The sequence below is a fragment of the Agelaius tricolor genome, unplaced genomic scaffold, assembly GCF_023055355.1.
Source record: "Agelaius tricolor isolate 1412-34295 unplaced genomic scaffold, bAgeTri1.0.p SCAF_7, whole genome shotgun sequence".
NCBI classification, from domain to species: domain Eukaryota; kingdom Metazoa; phylum Chordata; class Aves; order Passeriformes; family Icteridae; genus Agelaius; species Agelaius tricolor.
The window spans coordinates 36,708,236-36,732,041 of record NW_027269267.1 but is presented as its reverse complement, the minus strand read 5'-3'; the positions used below and the strand labels follow the sequence as shown (position 1 = coordinate 36,732,041).

General features: G+C 42.0%; 1 protein-coding gene across 4 annotated transcripts in view; it reads right to left on the bottom strand.

Annotated features, from left to right (window-relative positions):
- Positions 1-12,362, bottom strand: part of ABCC4 (ATP binding cassette subfamily C member 4 (PEL blood group)) — a 142,078-nt gene extending 129,716 nt beyond the window's left edge. For all 4 annotated transcript variants that reach the window (XM_071430971.1, XM_071430973.1, XM_071430972.1 and 1 more), the window contains exon 1: positions 12,171-12,362. In XM_071430971.1, the coding sequence (XP_071287072.1) occupies positions 12,171-12,256 (86 nt within the window). In that variant the 5' untranslated portion in view covers positions 12,257-12,362. The remainder of the gene's footprint in view (positions 1-12,170) is intronic.
- Positions 12,363-23,806: the final 11,444 nt, after the last annotated feature.

The following is a 23,806-nucleotide window of genomic DNA, read 5'->3' as shown; positions in this document are numbered from 1 at the left end:
CACAAAAGTGACCAAGTTGTCCATGAGATGGAGAAAAAGGGAGTGACACGTGCAAAACAGGCATGGCTTAGCAGGAACAATGGAGTTAGGGAACTTGCAGTTTTCCATTTAGTTTGTCTCTGCTGAATTGGCGATATTTTGTTTCCAGGAGACATGGATTTTGGCTCTAAGGCCTTTCCTACAAGTACTTTCTCAACTGGTTAACACCATCAAAATCAAGAAGTCAGGGATCTGTTTTGGAAAAAATACTCTTGCACTCAAGGCAAGCTGTCTGATCTCAACTGCCTGTGAAAGTTCTTAATGTCTGCTTAGTTTCTGATACTTATTTACTCCCCAACTTCACCAACAGTGTTCTTAAAAGAACGTGTGGCGTGCTAGGTGAAGCGTGTTATTTTCTGGAAGACCTACAAGTGAGATTTCAAAACTGGGGTGGTTTACAGTGAGGGTATTTATTTATTCACAACCACAACAGTGGTTATGAATACTCATCAACTTGCTCTACATTTCTTGCTCAGGCATGTTCTAATTAAACTTTGTATACACTGGCTTACAAGAAGGTTGTTGGCTAGTTTTAGAGAGGGTGGATAGCAGGTAGAACCCTAGACAGGAGGCTCAGAGAGTTTCTTCAAAGATAGCACTGTTGTAAAAACCTTTTTCCCAGGCTCCATGGCACAACTGCAAGTAACAAATGGGATTATATAGTGCTGTTCCTTCACTACTTAGCATGTTAGCACAGTGTTTTCGTGACTCAATCTAAAAATTAAGTCTCTATCCTTAGAGTAGCACCTTTGATGCCTAACAGCCCTTTTTAAACTCTTGGAGCGAGTACTGAAGATTTGTTTATGTGAGCTGTTAACTCCTAAATGTATGTTACAGGTACAATTAGAAAGAGAAAGGACTTGTCAGACAAGTCTGTTGCTGGGACTTTATGGTTAAATAGCATCAGGGCCCAAATCACTACCACAACTTCCCCACAAAAGGTCCTGACAAAAGGTCTCAAATACCAACTGCTCCAACCAGGGGCAGAACTTATGCCTGGTTTGACACAAGGAATCTGCTCCATTGAAACATGTCTTCTTTGGCCTCAGTTCTTGCAGACCACAGGTGAAAAGTAGGTATGAGAAAAACAACCTCAAAGCCATTCAAATAATTTCTGCCTGCTGGATGAGATAGCCTCTGTTTGCTTCAGGACAAGCAGGGAAAGATCTCCAGACTTCAGCTGACTCCTGAGGTCAATACCCAGTGTTCCTTCTCTTGAAACATCAGTATTAGCCTAAGATGCATCCATAAACAAGTCTCAGGTCTCCTTTCAGACAGAGGCTAAAGTTATCTTCCTCCTAGCATGAGAATCAGGATGAGGCAGGCCTTTCAGGAAAATACAAAGGCTAAATCCCTCTCCCACCTACGGAAATGGTTGTGAGATTTCACTGGCTACTGCTGCCAAGGTGGTGAAAAGAAAACTGGTTCTGACATTTAACACAGAACATAAATAGGATATTTATTACAGAATCACAGAAAGGCTGGGGTTGTGTCAGAAGGGACATCTGGAGGTCAGCTGGTCCAAACCCTTCTGCTCAAGCAGGGCCACCTAGAGCTGGTTGTCCAGGACAATGTCCCAACAGCTTTTGAAGATCTCCAGGAAGACTTCATAACCTCTCCAGGTAGCCTATGACAGTGTTCAATCACCCTCACAGCAAAGAAGTGTTTCCTGATGTTCAGAGGGAACCTCTGTTACTCAGTTTGTGGCCTCACTGTCTCTGATCCCACTCCTGGACACCACTGAGAAGAGCCTGGCTCTGCCCACCTTCTACCCTCCCCTCAAGTATTTATCTACACTGATGATACCCCCCTGATCTTCTCCCCTCCAGGATGAACAGTTCCAGCTCCCTCAGCCTCTCCTCCCAGAAGAGATGTTCCAAACCCTTAATCATTGCTGTGACCCTTTGCTGTGCTCTTTCCAGTGTGTCCATGTCTCTCTTGTACTGGGGACCCCAGAACTGGATTCAGGGCCCCAGCTGTGGCCTCAGCAGTGCTGAATATAGTACATTCTGCATGCAGCAGGGTACTCAGAGGAAACCAAAAGACACTTTGGAAACAGACTTAAAATACAGTGTTAGAAAATAAAACCAATGATTTAATTTTACTCAGTAGAACACCAGTCCTTTACTTACACGGTTCAAAAAACCACAGGCAGGCAACAGGAAGAATAATGCCTTCTGCTGAGGGCAATTGCTCAATCCTGATAGCATTTGATTCCACACTACAGCCAAGAGCACCACGTGCTGACCACAGATGTGCAGTCCACTGCAAAGTAACCCACTGAAAGACAACACTCTCAAGTGTACAGGACTGTAAGAGCCATCCAGTTTATCCTTCGTCCTTAAACACCCAAAACAACTTACTGATGATATGCCCATCTCCACTGAGGAGTTCTTACAGCTTGCAGTAAATCCCTTGTCCCCCCCATCTCCACACTGTACCTACAGTGTGAGTGAATTTGAAAAAGATTTAAGGAGCAGAGAGATGACAGTGCAAGGTAAAAACTGCCAGAAGTCTCAAGGCTATTAGCTCCAGTGAGACCTAGTGCAACTAACTTCAGGGCTTCTCCTTTTTTTCCATCAGTTAAAACCATAACACTGAAAAGAGTAATATATTGCACTGCAACATATGTTAACATGAAAGAATGCAAGGAAAACCAATCCAGAGTAAACAGAAAACTGCAGTAATCAATTTTGTGACTCATTTATTATAATGGACACATGGCAAGGACTCAGCACAAGCCCACATTTCTGTAAGGTTTGAGAAAAAAATTGTACAAAAAACTAAAACAAAATTTAAAACCACCCATTGTTGACCTTTCTGACTAGTGTCCCCCAAAACACCCATCTTCAAGAGCTACTGTTATGAAGATCTCAGGAGTAAAAAAGCTTTCAACAGTATGCTGTATTAACAGAATATAGTTAAAGACCTTTAGAAGAAGGTTTAACATTTTTCTTTTCAAATGATGGTTAGTCCTTGAAGGGCTTTTATCCCAAGAATGAGGTCTTCTGCAAACTCTAAGTACAGCAAACAAGTTTGAGCATCACCATTTCACTGATGCATGCTGAACTTCATGCTGGAAGGTTTACTTCCAGACAAAAGGCTTAGCACATGCTCCTATTTAGTCATTAGAGTAAAAGTTTCCACCTGAATGCCACATGCAGATTATGCCCTGTGGAATTCTCTGCACTCACAGCAGAACTGAGACCAACCTGTTTCACACAGCCCGCTGTTACTCAAGTCACACATTCATAACCCACAAAAACCAACCAAGCCCTTCTCTTTCCTGAAGGCTCAGTTAAATTAGAGTGCTGTCAGAGGGCTGCTAGAAGAGGCTGGCAAATAAAGCAAAGACCTACATAAAGAACGTCCCTGAAACCCCAACATAGCCATAAAGGAAGACTACTCATTAGACTGGTATGTCTTTTGTCAGAACAGAGATCAGCTAACACAGATCTCTTCAAAGAGCATTAAAATCAGCTTACAAAAAAAAAATCAGCATTTGTTATGAAAACAGAACCAGTGCAAATTACATTATTCTTTAATAAAAAAGCTAAAATATAACCTAAATTAAAGAAATTGAGTAAATATATAGACAGTCATGCAACCCCCCCCCCCCCCCCAGCCCAATGATGGGCTCATTACCAATCTATTTTATTGGAAGAAGAAGAGGAACAACATGCTGGGGAGGTAAGACTCACACTGCCTTTCTGTATTTCTTTCTGAAGAAGCTGTTCAACTTAAATAAAAACAGGACTCCTTAGTAACTGTCTTTACTTTTCCCAGGTACCTTCCTGTTTGCTAGGAATTTTGAAAATTTTTTTTCCTACACATTGCTTCATTTTAGTCACTCTTTCAGAACACAGGGTTCACATGATGCTTTTCAAAGAGCTTAGCCCAAATTCTTCCTAGCATGACCTATGCATAAAAATGTGAGAATCTGTAAGAATCCTGAGTACCTTGTGTTCTGCTGGGAATGCCTCTGTTCTATCAAAACGATTAGCTGATCAAAGACATCAGTCTGGAAACATGCCCAGAATGAGTCCCTGGTATTGCCAGAATACTGATGTCACTTGGAATAAAGATTAGAAAAATAAATTAAAAAATCACTCTATAACCTGGTGCAAACCCGGAGACAGCCAGCTGCGAAACAGTAAATCACTGTTCTGACCCCAAAAGGCTTTTCACCTCTGCAGCAGTATCTTGGGCACTGATAAAAAAAGAAAGTGATTCATTTCTGAACCAGCAGATACACAAAGACCACAATATAAACATTCACTTCCTGCATTTTCCCTACTCCTGGGCCCTGACATTACACACCCTTTAAGATTACAACACAGTCAACCAGCCACAATTTACTTGGTTGCTCGGGTAAAGTCCAGTTTTTACCAATTGTTATGAGAGCAACTCCACCAAGATATTGGAAAGTCTCTAAGACTGCAGAAAAAGCTAAGACAGTGTTTGCTTACCCTCCTAAGAGAAATCATCCCCTTCTTCAAAGACAGCATGAAAGAGAAACAGGCCCTGCTATCCAAAAGGCAGCATTATTAAGGCTAGTCATGCTATTCTGCTTCATACATGAAATAAAATTTTCTAAACAAGACAGCTTGTACATTGGATTTCCTGTCATCCCAAAAACATTTCCTATCAGCCAAGGAAGAAATACATTATAGATAGGTATATGAAACTAATAGCAGTGTTTAGCTCAAATGGTTCATTAACACAGGGATGGGACCCACTGTACCTCTGGGTTTGTATCATGTCCTGATTGCAAATACTCAAAAAAGTATGATTCTCACACTGCAGAGTAGGCTTGCAGAGCTTTCTAGAAACCCAAACACACATTGCAAGTTCTTAATTAACTGATACAGTCTGTGAAAAAACATCAGCTAAGAAGTATTTGCAATTACATTACAAAGCTGAGACAAATAAAAAATGTCCTAAGATGCGTCTGTAAGGGTCCTGGGTGCACCCACAAGTCTCTATTGCCTTGACCAGCCCCACAACAATCACCCCACAGTCACTTGCATATTACAGTATCTTCCTCTGCACAAGTGCAAAATTTCTTTCTCACCAGTTTCATAAGAGCTCCTGCTTTATCATAGGACAAGTCAGAAAAATCAGACTACACATACTGCTTGCCTGATTAGGAAAATACTTTCTTTATTTGTAATAATAAGCAGAAGTTTAATTTCTGGATAATTTTACAGCACCCCGTCAAATCCACATCTGGTATGCTCTCATCAACTAATTCCTTAAAGAGGTGGTTTACAAACTGCATTTTCCCCATTCCTCTTAAGCTTATTTGTGCATTATATTACAAGCATCACCTGTTTACACTCAATGTCCAGTTATTTTTCAACAGTTGCACAGGAGAGTCTTTGTTTACTCAAATTCTTCCATAACACTGGGATTTTGTCTCCCTTGAGCAGCTTGGAAGCACTACTTCAACACTAAGCTGCAAAGTAACACAATTTTTTTCTCTTTAATCACCTACTTGGGAGATGGCTTTTCTGATAAAACAAATGGGGTTTCCTCACAGGCCATTTGGATAATAATGCACATTGCTTATTCTCCCTGGCTCAGCCCAGGAGTCTCCCTGCCGCATGGTACTGTTCATTACCCACCTTTGTGATCTGACACCAGCAGTGCAATTCAGCACTGCTATGTGCTTGCTCTCAGTCCAGAGGATCTCTGCTGGCTTTTGGGATGTACAGAAAGAAGGACACACACACACTGAGAGTCTCCAGAGTTATTCTGAAAGAATTCATAGATACCCTAGCAACAGTTTGTAGTCACCATGTGATTTTTATTTTTTTTTAACCTCCCCATTTCACATGTTCATCCATTCTCATTAGCAAGCTGCCTTCTCCCACCTCCCCTTACGAAGGCAGTCGTCCACAAGTAATAAAGTAAACAGTGTAAGTCTGGTATTTCTTCAGATGCTTTTCAACTGTGTTTTGGTTGCAACTTCCCTCCCCAGCTTAATGTGGATTAAAGAGCAGCTTTTCTCATTGCTTACAGAAGGAAAAAATAGGAATACAATGAAATTACTTCAAAGCCATATTAACGCAAAAACGCCCTTCAGGCTTCCAGTTTCAATACCAACTGTATTAACCTTTGATACCCAGCTCCATCCCATCTTCCAAGCTGCTGCTTTCTCCATAGCACAGTGTGAGCAGCTAAGCTGCTGAACACCCACTTTCTGATGCTGACAGTAACACAACTGGTATTTGACCACATTTATTGCAGGCTGTTTTCATACTGGTTATCAGCCAGGTACGGAATTACCTTATTAATCTAGTACACTTCCCAGTGTTTCAGACAGAAAGAAGAAGCACAGACATGGCAAGAAGAAGGGGGGAGCAAAACTGCAAACTAACATTTTCTGCAGGCCTAGAAGCAGGGAAGAGAGGAGTGGCATCACCTGTACCTGTGGCATTTCAAAGACTATCATTAAAATATCAATTCCAAACCCAGCAACCACAGGCCGAGAAAAATAGCAAAGTACCAAAAAACTGATGTAAAGGTCTGAAGATTGTGACTTATAAAAATAAACTTCAGTAGTTACTCATTAAAGAAGGACCTAATGGTGAGAATTTCTGTATTAACATCCTTTCTGACAAGCAATGGAAATAGGGAGAATTAAAATGCCCTGTGAGTTCCCACTGTTATTACAAGTGGTACAGTGCCAGGGATACAAAACAACACAAAACAGATGACTGGTCTTTTTTTGGGAGTGGAAAACCTTCCACTCCCAAAATCTAATTGGGTTATCTCCCTCCTCCACTCTATATATGGCCTAGTTTTCTAGAAGCAGGATAGGGAAATTATTTTTGCAAAAGAAGACAAAAACAGCACCCTGACATAATCTTAATTTTGAAGTTTTGCAGTAATTAGAAGACATTTTCTCTCATAAATGATACAGCATAAGCATTCCAAAGGCAAATAGTCCATGTTTCATTACACTCTTAACAGTTCATCTAATTGCTTATCTAAGCACAGATATTTACAGTAGATAGCAAATGCTAACACTTCAACAGTTTATGCACACTTGTTGTAATCCATATAATCTATTTAGCACTCTTTATCCACATATTTTAACTTTACTAGCTCATAAACAATAATTTTCAAGTATTTTCTTTTGCATAATACAGACATCTCCCAAATAAACACACAAAACTTAAAAATTAATGCAGTAGTTCAGGAGAACAAATGATTCAAATTTGACAGCAGGACATTAAATAACTGATAAACGAACAAATGACATTATCTTTCAAAAAAATTGTATGTATGATCCTCAGTCTTTCTTCATCCAGGAGAAAAAGAGAAGCAAGTTGTGATTTCCATCTCAGGGTACAGAAAATGTGTTTTCTGTTTATCTATACTGAAAATGCTTACATATTTCTTCAGAGTTTCTTACAGTACCACAATTGTCCTCCACCAGCATGTGAATAAATGAACCTAGCTACCTCAGAGGTCTTTATAAAGTGCCATTACCACACAATTTCAGGCACTGACCATGGGAATTCACTAAATATCAGGCAATCCCAGGCATGTCACAAAGCCTGACATTTTCATGTTAAGTAAATGTAAAATCCTCACAGTCAAATCTGTTCACTGACACAGTAAAGAACACAAACCAATTTTATTGGTGGAACTGCTGGAGTCCAGCTGAAATATCCAAGAACAATGATGAATTCTTTCCATAACTTCTTTCAATGCAAGGCAAGAAACACTTCAAGACAGATAAGCAGGCAATACTTAGACTGCCTGAGAAATCTAGTGAAATCAGTCAGTGGCTTTTTCAATTCTAAACCACAGGGTGAGAGAGGAGGAGGAAGTTAAATAAGGTGTGTAGCTATTTACACGTCTACAAAAGAAATCTCTGACATGAGTACATTTGGTCAGGCAAGCAACTACATACTGCACAGTCCTCACTCAAAATCCTGGGACTTGCATGTCTTACCCCATTCAATTCACACTTAAACCCAAAAATTTAAGATTGTTTTTTAGTCTTCTCTCCCACTGCACTTCACATCAGATCCATGAAGAAGACTTAGTGGTTTTGTCATTCTCCCCGAAGTACACATGTAGTAAGTAAAAACAGTGCTGCCAGACACTAACAGGTAATGATAAACCAATCACTGACTTATTCCTTGGAGTAACAACTCTGTAGATGCCTTCCTGTAAGTTTTCAGATTACATTTTAATGCTGTTATTGTAATGGCAATTGCCACATGTCAAGTCATGATGTGAAAAGGCATCTAGCCTGAGGATAATGACAGTGCTCAGTGCTCCAAAACACCCAAAGACTTCTCACAGTCATGGTGAGTCTGTGACAGGTAAGTAATTACTGTTATTATTAAAATGAAGTTAAATATTTGTATGAAATCTAGAAGAACTGTAACCTCTTTTACTCCTCTGCACAAAAAATGCTGGAAACTCTTTCCAGGGCGTTCCAGCTTGCCCTCCTTCTCATCTTGTTGACAGCATGAAAGTTATCGAGTCTTTCAAAAATTTAATCATACCCTATGTTTGGCAACTTCCCACTAAAGTGGATTTGATGTCCAAACAGCAGAATGCATAAAAATTCTGCTATATAGAAAAAACATATTTAGTAACTCAAGGGAACAAGTGCTCTGAGCAAATAAAGATATACTTCCTACTTCATGAACATGCAAGATCAAAGATGGGTTAATAGCCAGAAAGGAGAAATAGTCTTACTCTCTTAAATTTTTAATTTAATAATCCCCACCACCCACATCAGAAAAAAAGATTCAAAAAGTGCTATTCTCAGCTGCATGGGGGCCTATAAGGCTTTTTTATTCATAAGCTTTCTACAACAGAATAGTTGTTTAAACATGGGAACCACGGCTGAATTCTCTCTTCCTTGGACAAACCTTAAAAAGAAAGCAAACCCTCTGATCCATCCTTCAGAGTCCTCATTCTCACCAGCAAACTGAGCCAGCAATAAAAAAACCAACAACCTAACAACATGGATGAAGTAAATCAGAAATACAAGCACTCCAAACTATAAATTAAATACCAGTCAGGGCTTTAAAAAGTTTGGTAGGTATGGAAATTGTGACTCTTGAAAGTCAGGAGTTACAATGATACCTGAGACATCCAGAAGGCCAATGTGGGCTTTGATAAACCTCTGTTAATATAGCTAATTCAGTGAAAGACACAGAAAACAAGAATATTTTGCAACTGCCCTGATCTTCACACTTCTGTCATGAATAGTTCTCATTCTTGTAACATTACACAAGGGACGCATTAGAAAAGTAACAATATTAGCACAGACTCCAGATGCTCCTCTTTCCCATGAATGTACTGCTGGAGTGTTTAATGTTCATCAAGCTCATACTTGCTTAAGTCACAACCCAAAATCAAGAAGACAAGCTTCAAACAATGGAAGAAGAATGTCTCTGCAGCCTACACACTCATTACCTGAGATTTATAACTCAATGAAAACATGCCTTTTTTTCTCCCATGAGTTTGATCCTGTTTGCACCAGGCAATAATGTAAGCTTTTATTTTGTACCACTGGCAACAAATGGGAGGGTGGTTCCTCACAATAGCAAAACTTCACTTTTGGAGAAAAATACAAACAAAAAAAAAAATAAGAAGGACCTTTGCCCAGCTCCTTGCAATGCTGTATTTTTACCCTCATTGACAAAAAGCAGCCAATACCTGGAATGTGGAGAGCAGAGCAGGCACACAACCACAGGGTGGTTGCAGCTACTACTCACAGGATGGCCCTCCTTAGGCAAATTCTCCAGATGAAAACATCTCACTATGTCCTGTGTGAGACATCAGCTAAAATGAAGCAGTACTCACACAGCTGGAAGATGCTACACTCGTAGAAAGGGAGAGGAGTTCTTAGAGGTGCCCTTAAAGTTAGTTCTATAGCTAAATGAGAGGGTGTTTTAACACTTCCTGGATTTTATGCAAAACTCTATTAACTTGCAGAAAACTGACAGCCCCTGCTTATTCAATTTTACTCACTTGTCTTCTGCAGGCTGAACAGTGGAGAACAGTGAAGGTATCATTTCAGCTGAAATTTACACCCAGAAAACACTAATGCTTGTTGACTAATATACTGATGTTAGTTGTGATCACATGCACCACAGGTAAGAGAAGAGACTTTAGAAGGTTATTTTCACTGCTGTGAATTACACTGCTATAAAAGCCTGAGAAACAGCACATTGGGCAAATTCTAAACCTTTACATGCTCCACTAAACCCTTTTCCAAGGCAGAAGCCCTATGCCTGTACACCAGCATCTGACTGTGAAGTCTCCAGTCAATCTCTGGACTCTGTCATCCCCCAAGCACAGCCTTCCACCTATTTTTCCCTTTGCAAAGTAAGAACCTAAAAACACCTCTGGGGTAAAAGGAGTCTTTCAAGTGCTTGCCCAAAACTAGGGAAATTTAAGGTACTTCACTGTTGCTGTTGAACACTTCTCTACAATATGCACAGAGTGATACGGAAGGCCTAAAAAAAGAATGGTACAAGCAGTCAGAAAGCTGGCTATGAGCACTGCATGCTTCTTTTTCACATCTAGCTGGGTTGGTTTTGGCAGAACTACCAGTAACACCACAAGATTCCAGAAAGCGAAAGGGAACAGACCAAAAGCAGTCCTGGAATGCTACATGGCCAACTTAGGTTCATCCCATTCTGCCTGATTTCACAAAAAAACTGTTTCCAACATAGTCATCCCTGGCATTAAAGTAAAAGTCAAAATGCTGAACACAAGGAGCTCTGCACAAGCATACAAGCTGCCTTTTTATTATTACTTATTTATTTTCTTTCTTTTTGCACATAGTACCTCTGAGGACATATCCTTGACTGAAAAACATGTTTCGTTAAAATTTGTCAGGGTTTTTAAAATCCCCCTACCTTCCAAAGGGGACTTCTGCACCTGCTCAGAGCTGCTTATAGAATCAAAGAGTTTTTTTAATTTGTCTTTCAGAGGCTCCCAAAAAAAGAGCTTCACCTGCCATGCCCTTCCTTCCTTCCTCCTCCTCCACCACACAACATGTGCACCCTGGTTCAGGCTGCAGCAGGTGAAGCAGGATAAGAGCTTTCTCTGGAAGTGCTCTTCCAAATGGGATCTGCTAGGACGAACAAGCGTGGTGCTCTCTCGTTTTGCTTTGCACGTGTTTTCCTACTACAGTTCAAAGCAACTAAAATGTTGAGCTGCAATTCCTCACCTCTTTGAGTACAGCTATATACCCACGCCGAGATCCCCACTAGTAAGAGACCAAGCTCTACTCTGGACTGGTAGCCGTAAAGTTTGTGGCAGCACGGGCAGCCTTCGCTCCGTGAGCCCCCAAGCCCCTGCGGAGCGGCGGCAGGAGATGTGCGATGAGAGCAGCCAGGATGCTGCCCAGCCATCCCTTAGGCAGCCATGCGGGTCAGAAAGCACCTCGCTGCTGCAGGGCACAGCCTCACGCCCGAGCCCAGCACGCCTCGCCGGGATGAGCAATCCCTGCCCGCGACCCGTTATTCAAACGGGGAAGCACAACAAAGCCTGGGAGCAGCCCTGCACCGCCAGCAGGGCTACCCGGCCAGGAAGCAGAACACGCTCCCGTCCTCCCCGCAGCTACCGAGGGAACCCAACACGTGCTCGGGGGGGCGACGGGGCCGCGCTCGGCGCCGCCCGCCCGGCTGAGCGCTGCCGCGCCCGAGACGGGCAGGCCCCCGGCTGCGCCGTGCCCAGACCGCAGCCGGAGATTATCGCGGCCGCCGGGTTCACCTCGGGAGACCTCAGCCCACCTGCGAGCCGGGGCTGCCCCGGCCGGCGGCGCTGACAGCCGGGCCCGCGGGGGCGGGCGGCAGGTCGCGCTTGCACAGTCACTGCCGGCAGCCGACGGCGCAGCGGGGCAGCGCCGGCCGCCGCTTCCCTTCGCCGCTCGCTGCCTCCCGCCCGCCGCCGGCGCGCCCGGACGCTCCGGGAGCCGCGCTCGAGTGCGAGTCGGGCACCTTTAGCCGGGGCTCGGCACTGCTGAGCGGCCGGGCGAGGTGAAGCCAGCGGCGCTATGTCCGCCGCCTTCCTCGCCGGCGGGCAGCCCGGCGCCGCGCCTCCGGCGCTGCCCTTCTCCCTGCCCCCGCCCGGGCGCTCACCAGAAAAAGAGCCGGGAGCAGAGGTTGGCATCCTGCAGCGGGTTAGGCTTCTCCTCGCGGGGCACCGGCTCCATGCCGCCCGCCATGCCGCCCCGACCCGCGGCGAGGGCGCAGGACCACGAGCGACTCCCGCGGCTGGCAGGCACCGCCGCTCCGCCGCCGGCCGGCGCTGTTTCCGGGAGAGCCGGCACCCCCGCCTCGGCCCGCCTCGGCCCTCCTCCTCCTCCTCTTCCTCCTCCTCCTGCCGGCCGCCGCAAGACGCCTCCTGCCGGCCCGGCTTCCCCGCGGAGCCCGAGAGGTGCCGGGCAGCGCCGGGAGCCGCTCCGCTGGGGCTGGCTCAGTGCGGACCGAGCCTCCGCCGGGGGGCTCTGCTCCGCTCGGCCCGGTTTCGCGCCTGTGTGCGCCCCTTGCTGATGAAAAGCATCTCCTCGGTGCACGCAGCGCCAAGCGAGGTGCCCACCCGGCTTTTTTGGACAGAAAAATCCGCCGCGAGTTAGGAACGAGTGAGGGCCAAGTCAGGCTTAGCGAGACCAAACGCCGTCAGAAATGCTGTCAGCGCTTCTTCCCAGATGTTGCCTATTCTTCTATTAGAAATCGGAAACCAAACCAAAAGAACAATGTTTAGGAGAGGCTGGCGATACATAATAAAGAGCTAATTAACTTCAGGACGTGGTGCAACACTGAAATGGGCAGTTCTCAAAGGTTCAGCAAGTGATCACCAAATTCCCCTCCAGTCATGTCACCCGTGGTCTGCCAAAGGGACCCTGATGAAAAGGAGTAGCAAAAACTGCAAGGAAAGCAGAAAATACAGGACATGTACCTGAAGTAACCAAAGAACTGTTAATCTCTATGGCAGAATGATTCCCTGCCATGCTGTTATTTCTCTGCAGTCTCTAAAATCCAGGATGGCTGAGGTTGCAAGAGATGTTCGGAGGTCAGCTGGTCCAACCCCTGCTGCTTAAGTGCCGTGCCAGGCAGCTTCTGAGTATCTCCAAGGATGGAGACTCCACAGCCTCTCTGGGCAACCTATGCTAGTGCTCAGTCACCCCCACAATGAAGAAGTGTTTCCTGGTGTTCCTGTGGAGCTTGCTGTGTTTCAGCTTGTGCCCATTGCTTCTGGTCCTGTCACGGGGCACTACAGAGCAGAACCTGGCTCTGTCCTCTTTTCATCACACTAATGAGAGCCCTCTGAGCCTAGTCTTCTTCAGGCTGAGCAGTCCCTCTCAGCCTGAACAGCTCTCTCACCCTTTCCTCACAGGAATGGTAACTAGAGTCCTTTCATCACCCTTGTGACCTTTCACTGCAGTCTCTCCAGTATGTCCATATCCTTCTTGGACTGGGGAGCCCAGAACTGAATGCAGGACTCCAGGGGTGGCCTCACTTCTGAGTTGAGAGGAAAGATCACCTCCCTCGACCTCCTGGTAAATACTCATTCTAATGCATCCTAGCATATCATTAGTCTTCTTTGCCACAAGGACACATTGCTGGCTTATGTTCAACTTGGTGTCCACCAGGACCCCATGCTGGGGTGGCCCCCAGCCCGTACTGATGCCTGGGATTGTTTCTCCCTGGGTGCAGGACTTTGCTCTTCCATTTTTCAAACTTCACAAGGTTCCTGTCAGCCCATTCCTCCAGCCTGTTGAGGTCCCTCTGGATGGCAGCACAAGTCTGTGGAGTGTTATCAGTCACTGATCAGCCACACCTCCCAGTTATGTGTCACCATCCCTGGTGGTCTTTAAGGAAAGACTGGATGAGGCACCTGATGCCACTCCTAGTTGACAAATAGTGTTGGGCCATAGGTTGGACTCAATTATCTCGGAGGTCTTTTCCAGCTTAATGGATCTGTGATTGTGTGATCATCAGTAAACTTGCTGAGGCAGTCCTCTGTTTCCTACAGATCATTTATGAAGGTGTCAGATAGTTTTGGACCTAATGTTAACACCTGATGTACACCACTAGTTACTGACTTCCAACTCGATTTTGAGCAACTAATCACAACCCTGATCTCCTAGACTCCTTCCCACTCTGAGCCAGCCACAAAACAAACACCATTCTTATGTTCTGTGTATTCCTTTCATGTCCACAGGAGCAACCAACCCTATCTCTTCCTGCTTAAACATATGGACAGTGAAACTATTGACAGGGATGGCATCTGGCTTCATTTATACACATCAGAGTTGACATGTTGTTGAGATAAAAGAGGGTTGGGGCTACACTACATTATTGAATAAATAGCATCAGTCCATGCTTGAAGGAATGTCATAACCATATGTCAGACAAATCCAGCTTGAGCTTGCTGTCAATGGGCACTGATGGGGCTGGAAACAGCCTGTGCTGCTCATGCATAGATGGTGTGCCACAGAATTTCATGAACAGCAAGTAGTAAACCTGTCAACAGCTTTCTCTAAATCCTCCCAAATAAAAACAAAGGGAAAAAACTTGTGGAAATGATGCAGTGGTTTGAAAGGGCAAACTTTAACAAAATAGTCCCTATATATTCCAGAATCTGGATAATAAATTTGAAGAACCTCCCAAAATTTGTGAAGAAAAGCTCTGCCCATCAGCAAAATTTGACAGGTTTAGATTTCTGTGAGACAAATTTGTCTAACTAGATACTCATGAGTGAATTAAAAGGTATGAAAGCATAGTGCAAGCCCCAAAATGTCAATAAAGATTGGGTCAGGGAGAGAGAGAAAGGAAAATAGAAATCTAAAGGCTGACTTCAGCTTTGTGAAGTAGTTGTCCAATGAAAGATTACCCAAACATTTCTTAGTTTGGGGAAGGAAGTAGTAGATTATTCATGAACAAGTAATTAATTTTCAGAATGCAGGTAAAAGTATTAAAGCAAAATATTAAAATAACTTTTTCAGTATTACTGTGATGATGGGAAAAGGACAAAAAGCAATACTCAAAAAATAAATTTTTCAGTTGCCATCTTTATAACTGATGAATGCTGACACCACTTAATGTTGAAATATATGTTAGTGTTTGCTCCTAAATCCAAAATAAAACACTTCCAAAAAAGTTTTGGAGAAGAAAAAACTAAAATGGAAAGGAAAAATAACATTTAATAAAACAAATCCTGAAAGCCAGATTAACTTGTAATTCTATCTGCTGAGTGTGCAATTAGAAGCTAATGCAGTAATAAAAAAGTGTGAAACAATTGGGCAAAGAAGTGCTCACAAAAACCTGAGACTGCCTATGGAGAGGAAAGGGAAGGGAAAAGAGCACAGTAATGAATTTAATGATCCTCTTTCTATTTTAGGAGTCAGAAAAAGCAACTACCAATTTATACATTGAACATTTTGCTATGGCAACACTATTTTCACCTGGAGAGAACAAGATATGTAACAAACTAATCAACATGTGACTTAGTAAATTTAAATTATCATAGTCATATGGATAATGATCTAGCAAAGCCAACTATTTAAATGGGGAAATAGCCAAATTAAGGCAGTGACAACTTAGTTAAACTTGTCATGCATATACATTGTTCTGGGGAAATAAATTCAGGTCACAGGGGATGTCACAAATGTGCAAACACATGAGATTCACTATTTATTCAGTGCACAAGAAAGACAGTAGTCACCAAGTAAGCATTTGGCCTTATGCCTTCTTTACTGTCTTTTCACTTTGAATACAGTCAGACTAGTAAGTATCTCCATCTACATTTTTGGGGCACTTGTCATTAGGGAGTTCGTAGACATCCACTTCTCAAAACCCTTAGAAGATTACTGGGCAGTTTCCACTGATATCCAGATGGCAAATAAAACATGGATCTTGAGGTGAAATGTAGGCACTGATGCCTGTTATGGAAAAGGAACCTAAAGCTGACTGCTGACATTACATGCTGATGACCTGCCTGTTCCCTCAGGACTATAGACACTCTTTGCACTTGGATGTGAAGCCTTCAGCCCATAGGAAATACAATGAAGTGCAGAATACAGAATGCACATCCCTGAGGTAACATGGAATACTGTAAACACATCTGGTTTTTATTCTCTTCTATGTCTTCCATAAAGTGTTGTTGAATGCAAATCTCAGTTCTTGCCTCCAAGTGCACTGTTGCTTCTTCTCAGAGATCTAAATAAATGCCACAGCAACCAAGGTAAACATCTTCCCACGACAGAGGAAGTAGAATGTCCCTCTGTGAGAGTAAGTTTCCCTCTGTGGGAGACAATTTTCAACCTTGGTTTGTCTGAGGCTGAGAAACAAATAGTCATGGAATGGGAGCACTAAGGAAGACTTCACTGCCTTCACCCCTAACAGCAATATACATTTCACCAACCTTTTTTCTCTAACATAAACACAGCTGTGAGCATATTAGCTTGAAGCCGCACAAACCAAAACAGATCAAGAGCAAGAATAAACATGACATTTAACCTGTTGCTAGAAGATACCTAGATGCAACAGTGATTAAGGTGTTGTAAGACTCTGCACGCAGGAAAACATAGACTTGGTGCCTGTGAGTCAGTATTTACAAGCATTTGAGTCACAGAAGCATTGAATCATTTAGGTTGGCAAAGACAATTAAGATCACTGAATCCAGCTATTACCTAAGGCTGCCAAGGCCATCACCAAACCATGTCCCCAAGTGCCACATCTACGTGTCTTTTAAATACCTCCAGGCATGATGGCTCAACCACTCCCCTGGGCAGCCCGTTCCAGCGTTTGACAACTCTTTCAGTAAAGAAATTTTTCTTAATATCCAAAATAAACCTCTCCTGGTGCAACATGGGGTCATTTCCTCTTGTCCTATCACTTGGGAGGAGAGACTAACCACTACCTCACTGCAGCCTTCTGTCAGGTAGTTATAGAGAGCTATAAGGTCTCCCCTAAGCTTTTTCTTCAGAGAAAACACTTCATAGTGTTTCGGCTTAAACTTACCAGATAAAGGAAGATTTTAGCACCAATTATTATATTAGAAATCTTGTAAAACTCTGACTCACAAAATGCATTTCTGGTATGTAGCCCACCTGTGCTTGAAATACCCCAGAGAAGTGTCAGGCTGCCAAGAAATAATTAAGGAATAAGGGCCACGCCCAGTGGTGTGTGGATAGGATTGAGGAGGCCAAGGATATGTGGACAAAAAAGTTGCCTTTTGGGAGTTCTGCATTGGCAGGTAATTGGTGTTCTGCTGACAACTGTGCCCAGAAGTGTCAGATCAACTTTTGTTACTTCTCAAACTGTGGGTGCCCCAGGAAAAGTGGAACTCTGAGTGACTCAGCCAAAAAGTCAGGCCTTGGACCTACATGTGCTAGACCCTGGTGAAACTGCCAAGAGCTAAGGAAGTGATAACAGTGTTGACAGACTGTATTGGTCAGAGCTGAGTGTAACTATATTTGCAGTCATTTTACACGATTTGTGTTCTGATTTGATGGTCTATATTTGCTGGTAAGCACCTCACACACCAGGGCATCAGAGTGGGATGTTACTCTCATCACACCCTGATGTGTGTCACATCACACATCAGGTCAGATGTGACCTGACATACATTGAAGATGTCTCTGCTGGCCTTAGATTTTTTCTTTTAGAACAGAATTGCCTTGTTCTCTTTCCATGTGTCACTGGCTTTCCAGGAAAGTATTGAAAATCGAGTAAACTATCCTCTCCTTTCTCAGCAGAAAAATAAGGAAAAAGCTGCAAATTTTTGGAATTATAATTAGAGTTGTTTTCCTTTTAAAATTTTTTTAAACTTTCCTGTCCTTAGGATCTTGTTAGAATGTCCAGTCACTTTCTATGCTTTCTCTTTCCAAAACTAATGGTGTACACACATACAGACTTGCATTTCACTTTGTCTTGTGAGGTTCCTATTAAAGTTAGAAATCAAGTGTGCAGTGTGTTCCATTTCCTATTGAAACTTACATGATTTTATGATCTCTAAATATTATTCACTTAGCAGTATTCTAGCTTTTTTCCATCTTCATCCAGGACACTGGATGACATCAGGCTTTCACTTAGTCCATTGGTGGCAGCAAATACTCCCAAGGCATCTCAGAAAAGGTGAAAAAGCAGTTATCATATCTTTTAGCTTCATTTGTATTTGAAGAAAGTGTACAGACTGAGGATCTCTACTGACAACATACTGCAGTTTCTATTGTGAGGTCAGAAGTCTTGCCTTATAACAAGAGAAGTTACTTTAATCATGTCCAAAATCCCATCATAGTTGGAAACCCCCAATAGGGAAAATTGCCACTCAGTTTAAGTAAGGTTTTCTGTGACTCTGTGTTACAGAAAGAAAAAATATCTATTTTGTAATTTATGATGTTTTTCTGTGTTTTCTGTCCCCTTGCTATCGCCAAAAATAATTTCATTAAACTTCAGTCTGGCAGTGACAAGTGAAATATAATCAGGAACCAGATGATCTTGACAGTGATGTTTCATTCTGAAAAGTGACCTACATGTCTCTGGAGCTTGTTGCTTACTCATGCCATTGCTAGGAGGGAAAAGAATTCTTCTGTTTTGTTTGACCATCTGTACAATGTCTTTTTTTCTGATTTTAGCATGTAAGTAGAGTGGCTTCAAGAAAAACCAGAAATATCTGGGCTGTAACGGTGGAGCTGCTGACTGATTTGCTCTGTGGCTTATAAATTTGTGAGTGCTCACCATTTGCCTTTTCCTTCTTAAGATAAAGGAGAACACCCATGCTTCCACTTCTGACATCTCTCCTCTCTCTTTTGCCCATTCAGGTTAACAACAAATGAAAAAGAACATGTAATGGAAAATGCATTTATATAAGTAAATGTGGAAAATGCAAAAGGATGCTGTAATCAAGAAAAGCATTGAAAAAAGCACAGATATTACTCACTCAAGTCCATGAATGTTATTTCCTGGTAGTTTGTTACATGTCTTCATAGTTACTTTTGAAAATAGAGCTTTCTTATCAAAGCCATTTGAATTCTATGTTTTACAAGTGTTCTGTGTCCCAAATTTTGCCATAATAATTCAAGACAAAACTCTTAGGCATAAGATCCTCATCCATATAGCAAGAGCATAGTATTGCTGGAATCAGACCTACATGAACTGAAATGAACCATTCACCTCCAGGTTGAGATGAGGTTTTAAAAAGGAGTTTTTCCCTCCATATTCTGGACGTCATGTAACACCCTGGTGATCTTGCCCAGTCAAGTGAGTCCACAGACACTGGCATTCACAGAAAGTGCAGAAGTCATAAGGTCAGCCAGTCCACTCCCTAGTCTCAGACCAGGGTGCCTATGCTGAGCAAACATCATGACAGAGATTACAAAATCATAGAATCATAGACTATCTCAAGTTGGAAGGAACCCACAAGATAACTGAGTCCAACTCCGTGCTGCTTGCAGAAGCAATCTCATTTTTAAAAGTCAGGGATGGAAGTCTTCATTTCCCCAGTCACAGTCTGCACAATAATTGCAGTAGGTTGGTTTTTGTTTGCTGGCTCACCTTTGCCCTGGAACTACTTGAATTTAATTTTTTTGTTACTGTAATTCACGGTTGCTTGGGGATTATCCCTGGCTGTGTACTTTAGTATTAAGCTAGAAAACCGAGAGATCAGGATAGGAAGGAGGCAAATAAAGGGCAAGATTTGCTGTAACATATAATGTTATAGAGAATGTAAATAAAGACTTTGGTTTTCAGAAACTGTATTATCAATATTATAAATGTGGTTCAAAAACAAGTCTTGAAAGTGTAATGAATAGAAGCAGGAAGATTAATGTCTGTTACCTGGTGAGAGTAGAACAGTGAAACGAGCTCTTAGCTGCTAATGGAGAAGAGAGGGCTATGTAGCTCAGGACAGCAATATTGTAAATACCTAAGTCAGTGTTTTCACTAATAGCACAGGGAGATGCTGCTGAAGGCCTGCAGCAACCTCATCCAAATCATCCTACAAAAATATCGGTCTCTAAGTGCATGAAGTGCAAGAGATGGAATTGTTAGGGCCAACTGAACAGCTGGTACATGAGTCAAGTCTAACTTTAGTACAACCTGTTCTGATACTTTTTCTACTGCATCAAATGTTCAACTTAATAGAAAGTAACTGGTTTGAATCTTATCTTAGCAGATAATCAATAGAAACTATTTGCTATAGAGAAATGATATTAACTCAGTTTTGTGTAAGGCAAATAAATATATCTGCAACTACAGTCATCTATAAGGCATCAGAGACATCACCATGGGATTGGCAGGTAAGGACCATTAAAGGAAGGCTGAAATCTTCTGGAGTGGTAACTTGTGGCTGCATGTGGCTACCATGTCTAAAATGTAAGTGGGCACTTATGTGTAGGGACCTGATTTGCACCATAATTTAAGGAGAATTAAATAGCACAATTAGCACAAATAAGAAACTATGGCATGTAGAAGATTGGTATGGGGATGTAGAAGAAGATATAGGGAAAATAGAAATGGCTAGTGGGGTAACAAGAAGAAACAGGAAAGGTATTCAAAGAAGACTGCTGACATTACATGCTGATGATCAGCTGTTTTTTGAACCTAAAGCTTTTTACACTGTGTAAGTGTAAAAAGGAAAGAAGAATATCATGGCTTCAGATACATACCACCAAACTAAGACACAGTGGCCTGTTCTGTGGGAGATAAGAGAAAGGGCTACTTATATTTGCACAAAATACAAAAGACTTTGAGCATTGGTGAAAAATTCAGGAGCACTTCCATGCCATGACTTGAACTGGACAGATGTAAACCCATACATACCCACTTCTTCCTCTTGCTTTGAAACTGCAAAGCATTCCTGGAAATCCTGTGGCCATATTTGCATTTGTTACATTTTAATATTTTTCTTTGTTAGCATTTACCTGCTTCCTGATCAAATCTCTGGCCTGCAAATTCACTCTGATGGCCTTTCAAACTTTATGTCAGAGAGTCATAAAAAGGCTGCAGATGTTTTCAGAAGAGGGTGGTTCCAAACAATAGCACAAGGAGGAGAAACAGCCATGAAGTTAGAAAAGTCAATGTAAGAACAAGTACTGTGGCAGTAAGGGCTGCTTCATGAACCACAGAGATTAAGAAGAATGGAGGGAGGTATTATCCAAGGCTTGGGGAGAAGGTGTATCCAAAATGGGGCCAAAGCAAGAAGGAAGGAAAATGAAGTAGAAGGATGGAAAACTGAGCATAACAGTAAAAGAGAGAGGTGAGGTTAACCATGAAAGGGGGACAGGAAGGGAGGATGATTGTGCCAGGTACTAAGATGACCAGCAGATGGTTAAATGTGGAATGGCTGCTTTGTCCAACAAGTCAAATGTATTCATCACACCTGACAACAGAACAAAGTGAGAGAAAACTTCTTTACAAATCTCCTCAGTTGTGACCAGGGGCAGGCAGGAATAGGTGGAATAATTGTGTGTATATGAAGTGATATCTCTATGCACAGAATGGCTTTAGGGTGTATCAGAAATCATAGCTGTAATTCTGTTTCTGTAAATAAATGCATTTCTTACCCTTTAAAATACACTTCACAGGACCAAAATTACACCATCATCCCTCCTGCCAGAGAAAGTTGGTGCCACTGTGTGTGATCCTTTCTTCTCCAGATCATCTTCAAAGGAGATGACCAGCCACCCGAGGGTTGCACAAAAGTATCATCCCTCTCTCTCTGGATGTTCAAAAGCTTTTCACTTCCTAAGTGCAGGCAGCACCATGATTATCCTTTCATCAACAAGAATCAGTTTTCCACAATCCTGCCATGTTGCTAACAATGTCATCTGTGCTATGGCTTTTCCTGCCTGCTCTTCTCAACAGAGGAAAATGGAGACTAAAAAAACCTCAGTGAACTCTGTAATTTTCCTAATTTTCCTACCTGGTAATCTTTATAATACAGAGTTTCAAGAGGATTGGATAAACCACTGCTTTTCTTTGGGGATTGACAATCACTTTCATTCTTTAATTGTCCAGCACTGGTGTAGAGCTTCTGCTTCAGGACCTGGATACCCAGGAGTTATATTATCACAGAAAAACAATAAGAGTAGTTTTGCCAGCTTTTGTTCTGTGCTTTAAATAATGACCCTTTTGAATGAGTCATTTAGCCTGCCAAATTTTAAAAATATTTTCCTTAAGTAATTTTGTAAGAATTATATTTCCTTATAGGAAGGTCATTATTTGAAGGAAGAAGGCCCACCCAGTGTAAGACAACCATAGCATTAGCAGATTCTGCTTTGGAACATTTGTAGGTGAACTGGGTAAGTGCTCTGCACTTCCTCCTGCGGAGTTTCTATTCAGCAGGAGTGACTCAGTAAACCTGGCTATTTCCTTGGACATATCTGCACATAAATTAGATTGACAGCATCCAAACAAGTAAATAGGAGTAAATAGGACTTTTGGAAATCAAAATGCATCTAGCATCCTACTGAGCCCCAAGTGGGCTCCAAAGTCTGTTCCCATTCATTGTACAACTCCTCAGGTAAGTCCAGATATGAGATACATCCCCACAACCCTCAATTATTCAGAAATATATAAGCTGCTGGGAGTCCAGAGATATAAAGTGATATTGTCCCTTCTGTGTGAAATAGGTGACATTCTATGTGAATTAGGCACCACTTGAGATAAACATACTTCTCTCTAAAGGTGTGGCAACCTTACAAAAGAAACATGGAACTGTAATTCTCATTGTCTTTGCCACAAGGGAAAAAAAAAAAAATCACACAGTAATGCAGTGGTGATATAAAACAGTCTAATGCCACAAATGCCAAGGTGAGACAAATCTGCATTTTGGTCTCTGTTTCCTTATAGTAACCAGTAGAGAAGCTTAAAGTTTTGCTTCTAGCTGAGACCTAATGACAGCCAGAAAGCAAAATGTTTAGGCTAAGCACATCCTTAGTTCCCTAATGGGACATGATGCTAAAAGCATCATTTGAAAAATACATTTTGGGTGGATATAATTTGTATTAATGACAACAAGGGATCGATACAGAGGGACAAAAAGTTTATATTCCATAGCAGACTTTAGCAACATAAAAAACTCACCCCTAAATTTGCTGGCAGCTGATCAAATAAAGAAGTCAGAGAGAGAGGCCGGCTGATGATACATTTTTACAGCCAAGGAAAAAGCAGGGGTTCCTAACTTTGTTGTTTGACCAGTGAATTATCACAGCTCCTAACATTTACACAGGGAAATTCTGGCTGCCATGGCAACCATTTATTTCTGGTTGACTGCACTGGATAAGTATTCGATTAAAACCTTTTTATTTATGTTTCTAATCTAAAAAGCTTTCTTTAGTGAAAACTCTTAATTTAAACGTTTTGCTACCTAATCATGCAGCAACTAGCACAGACCAGTCCTGGCTTGGATGAATGGCAGCACAATTAAATAATAATAAATATCAGATGATAGAGAGTCAAAGCAGTAAGAGAAGCGGAAAAAAGGATGCTCTTTTGGCAGTTGGATGGATGGATGAAGCTATGTGAATGATACTTTTTTATTATTCTTTGGTGGTAATTTCATAGAAAAGGTAATTTCAGGTTGAAGAAAGCTTTTTATTAATCCTGTAAATCTGAACACTTTACATTTTTAATCCTAAAAGAAATTCTAGACTGAACAAGTGATTTCAAATTGAAGAATCAAAATTTTTTTTACAGAAAAATTTAATATTTTTTCCTGTCTTTTGCTGTTATTCTCAATTTGGATTTTTTATTTTTACAGAATTCTG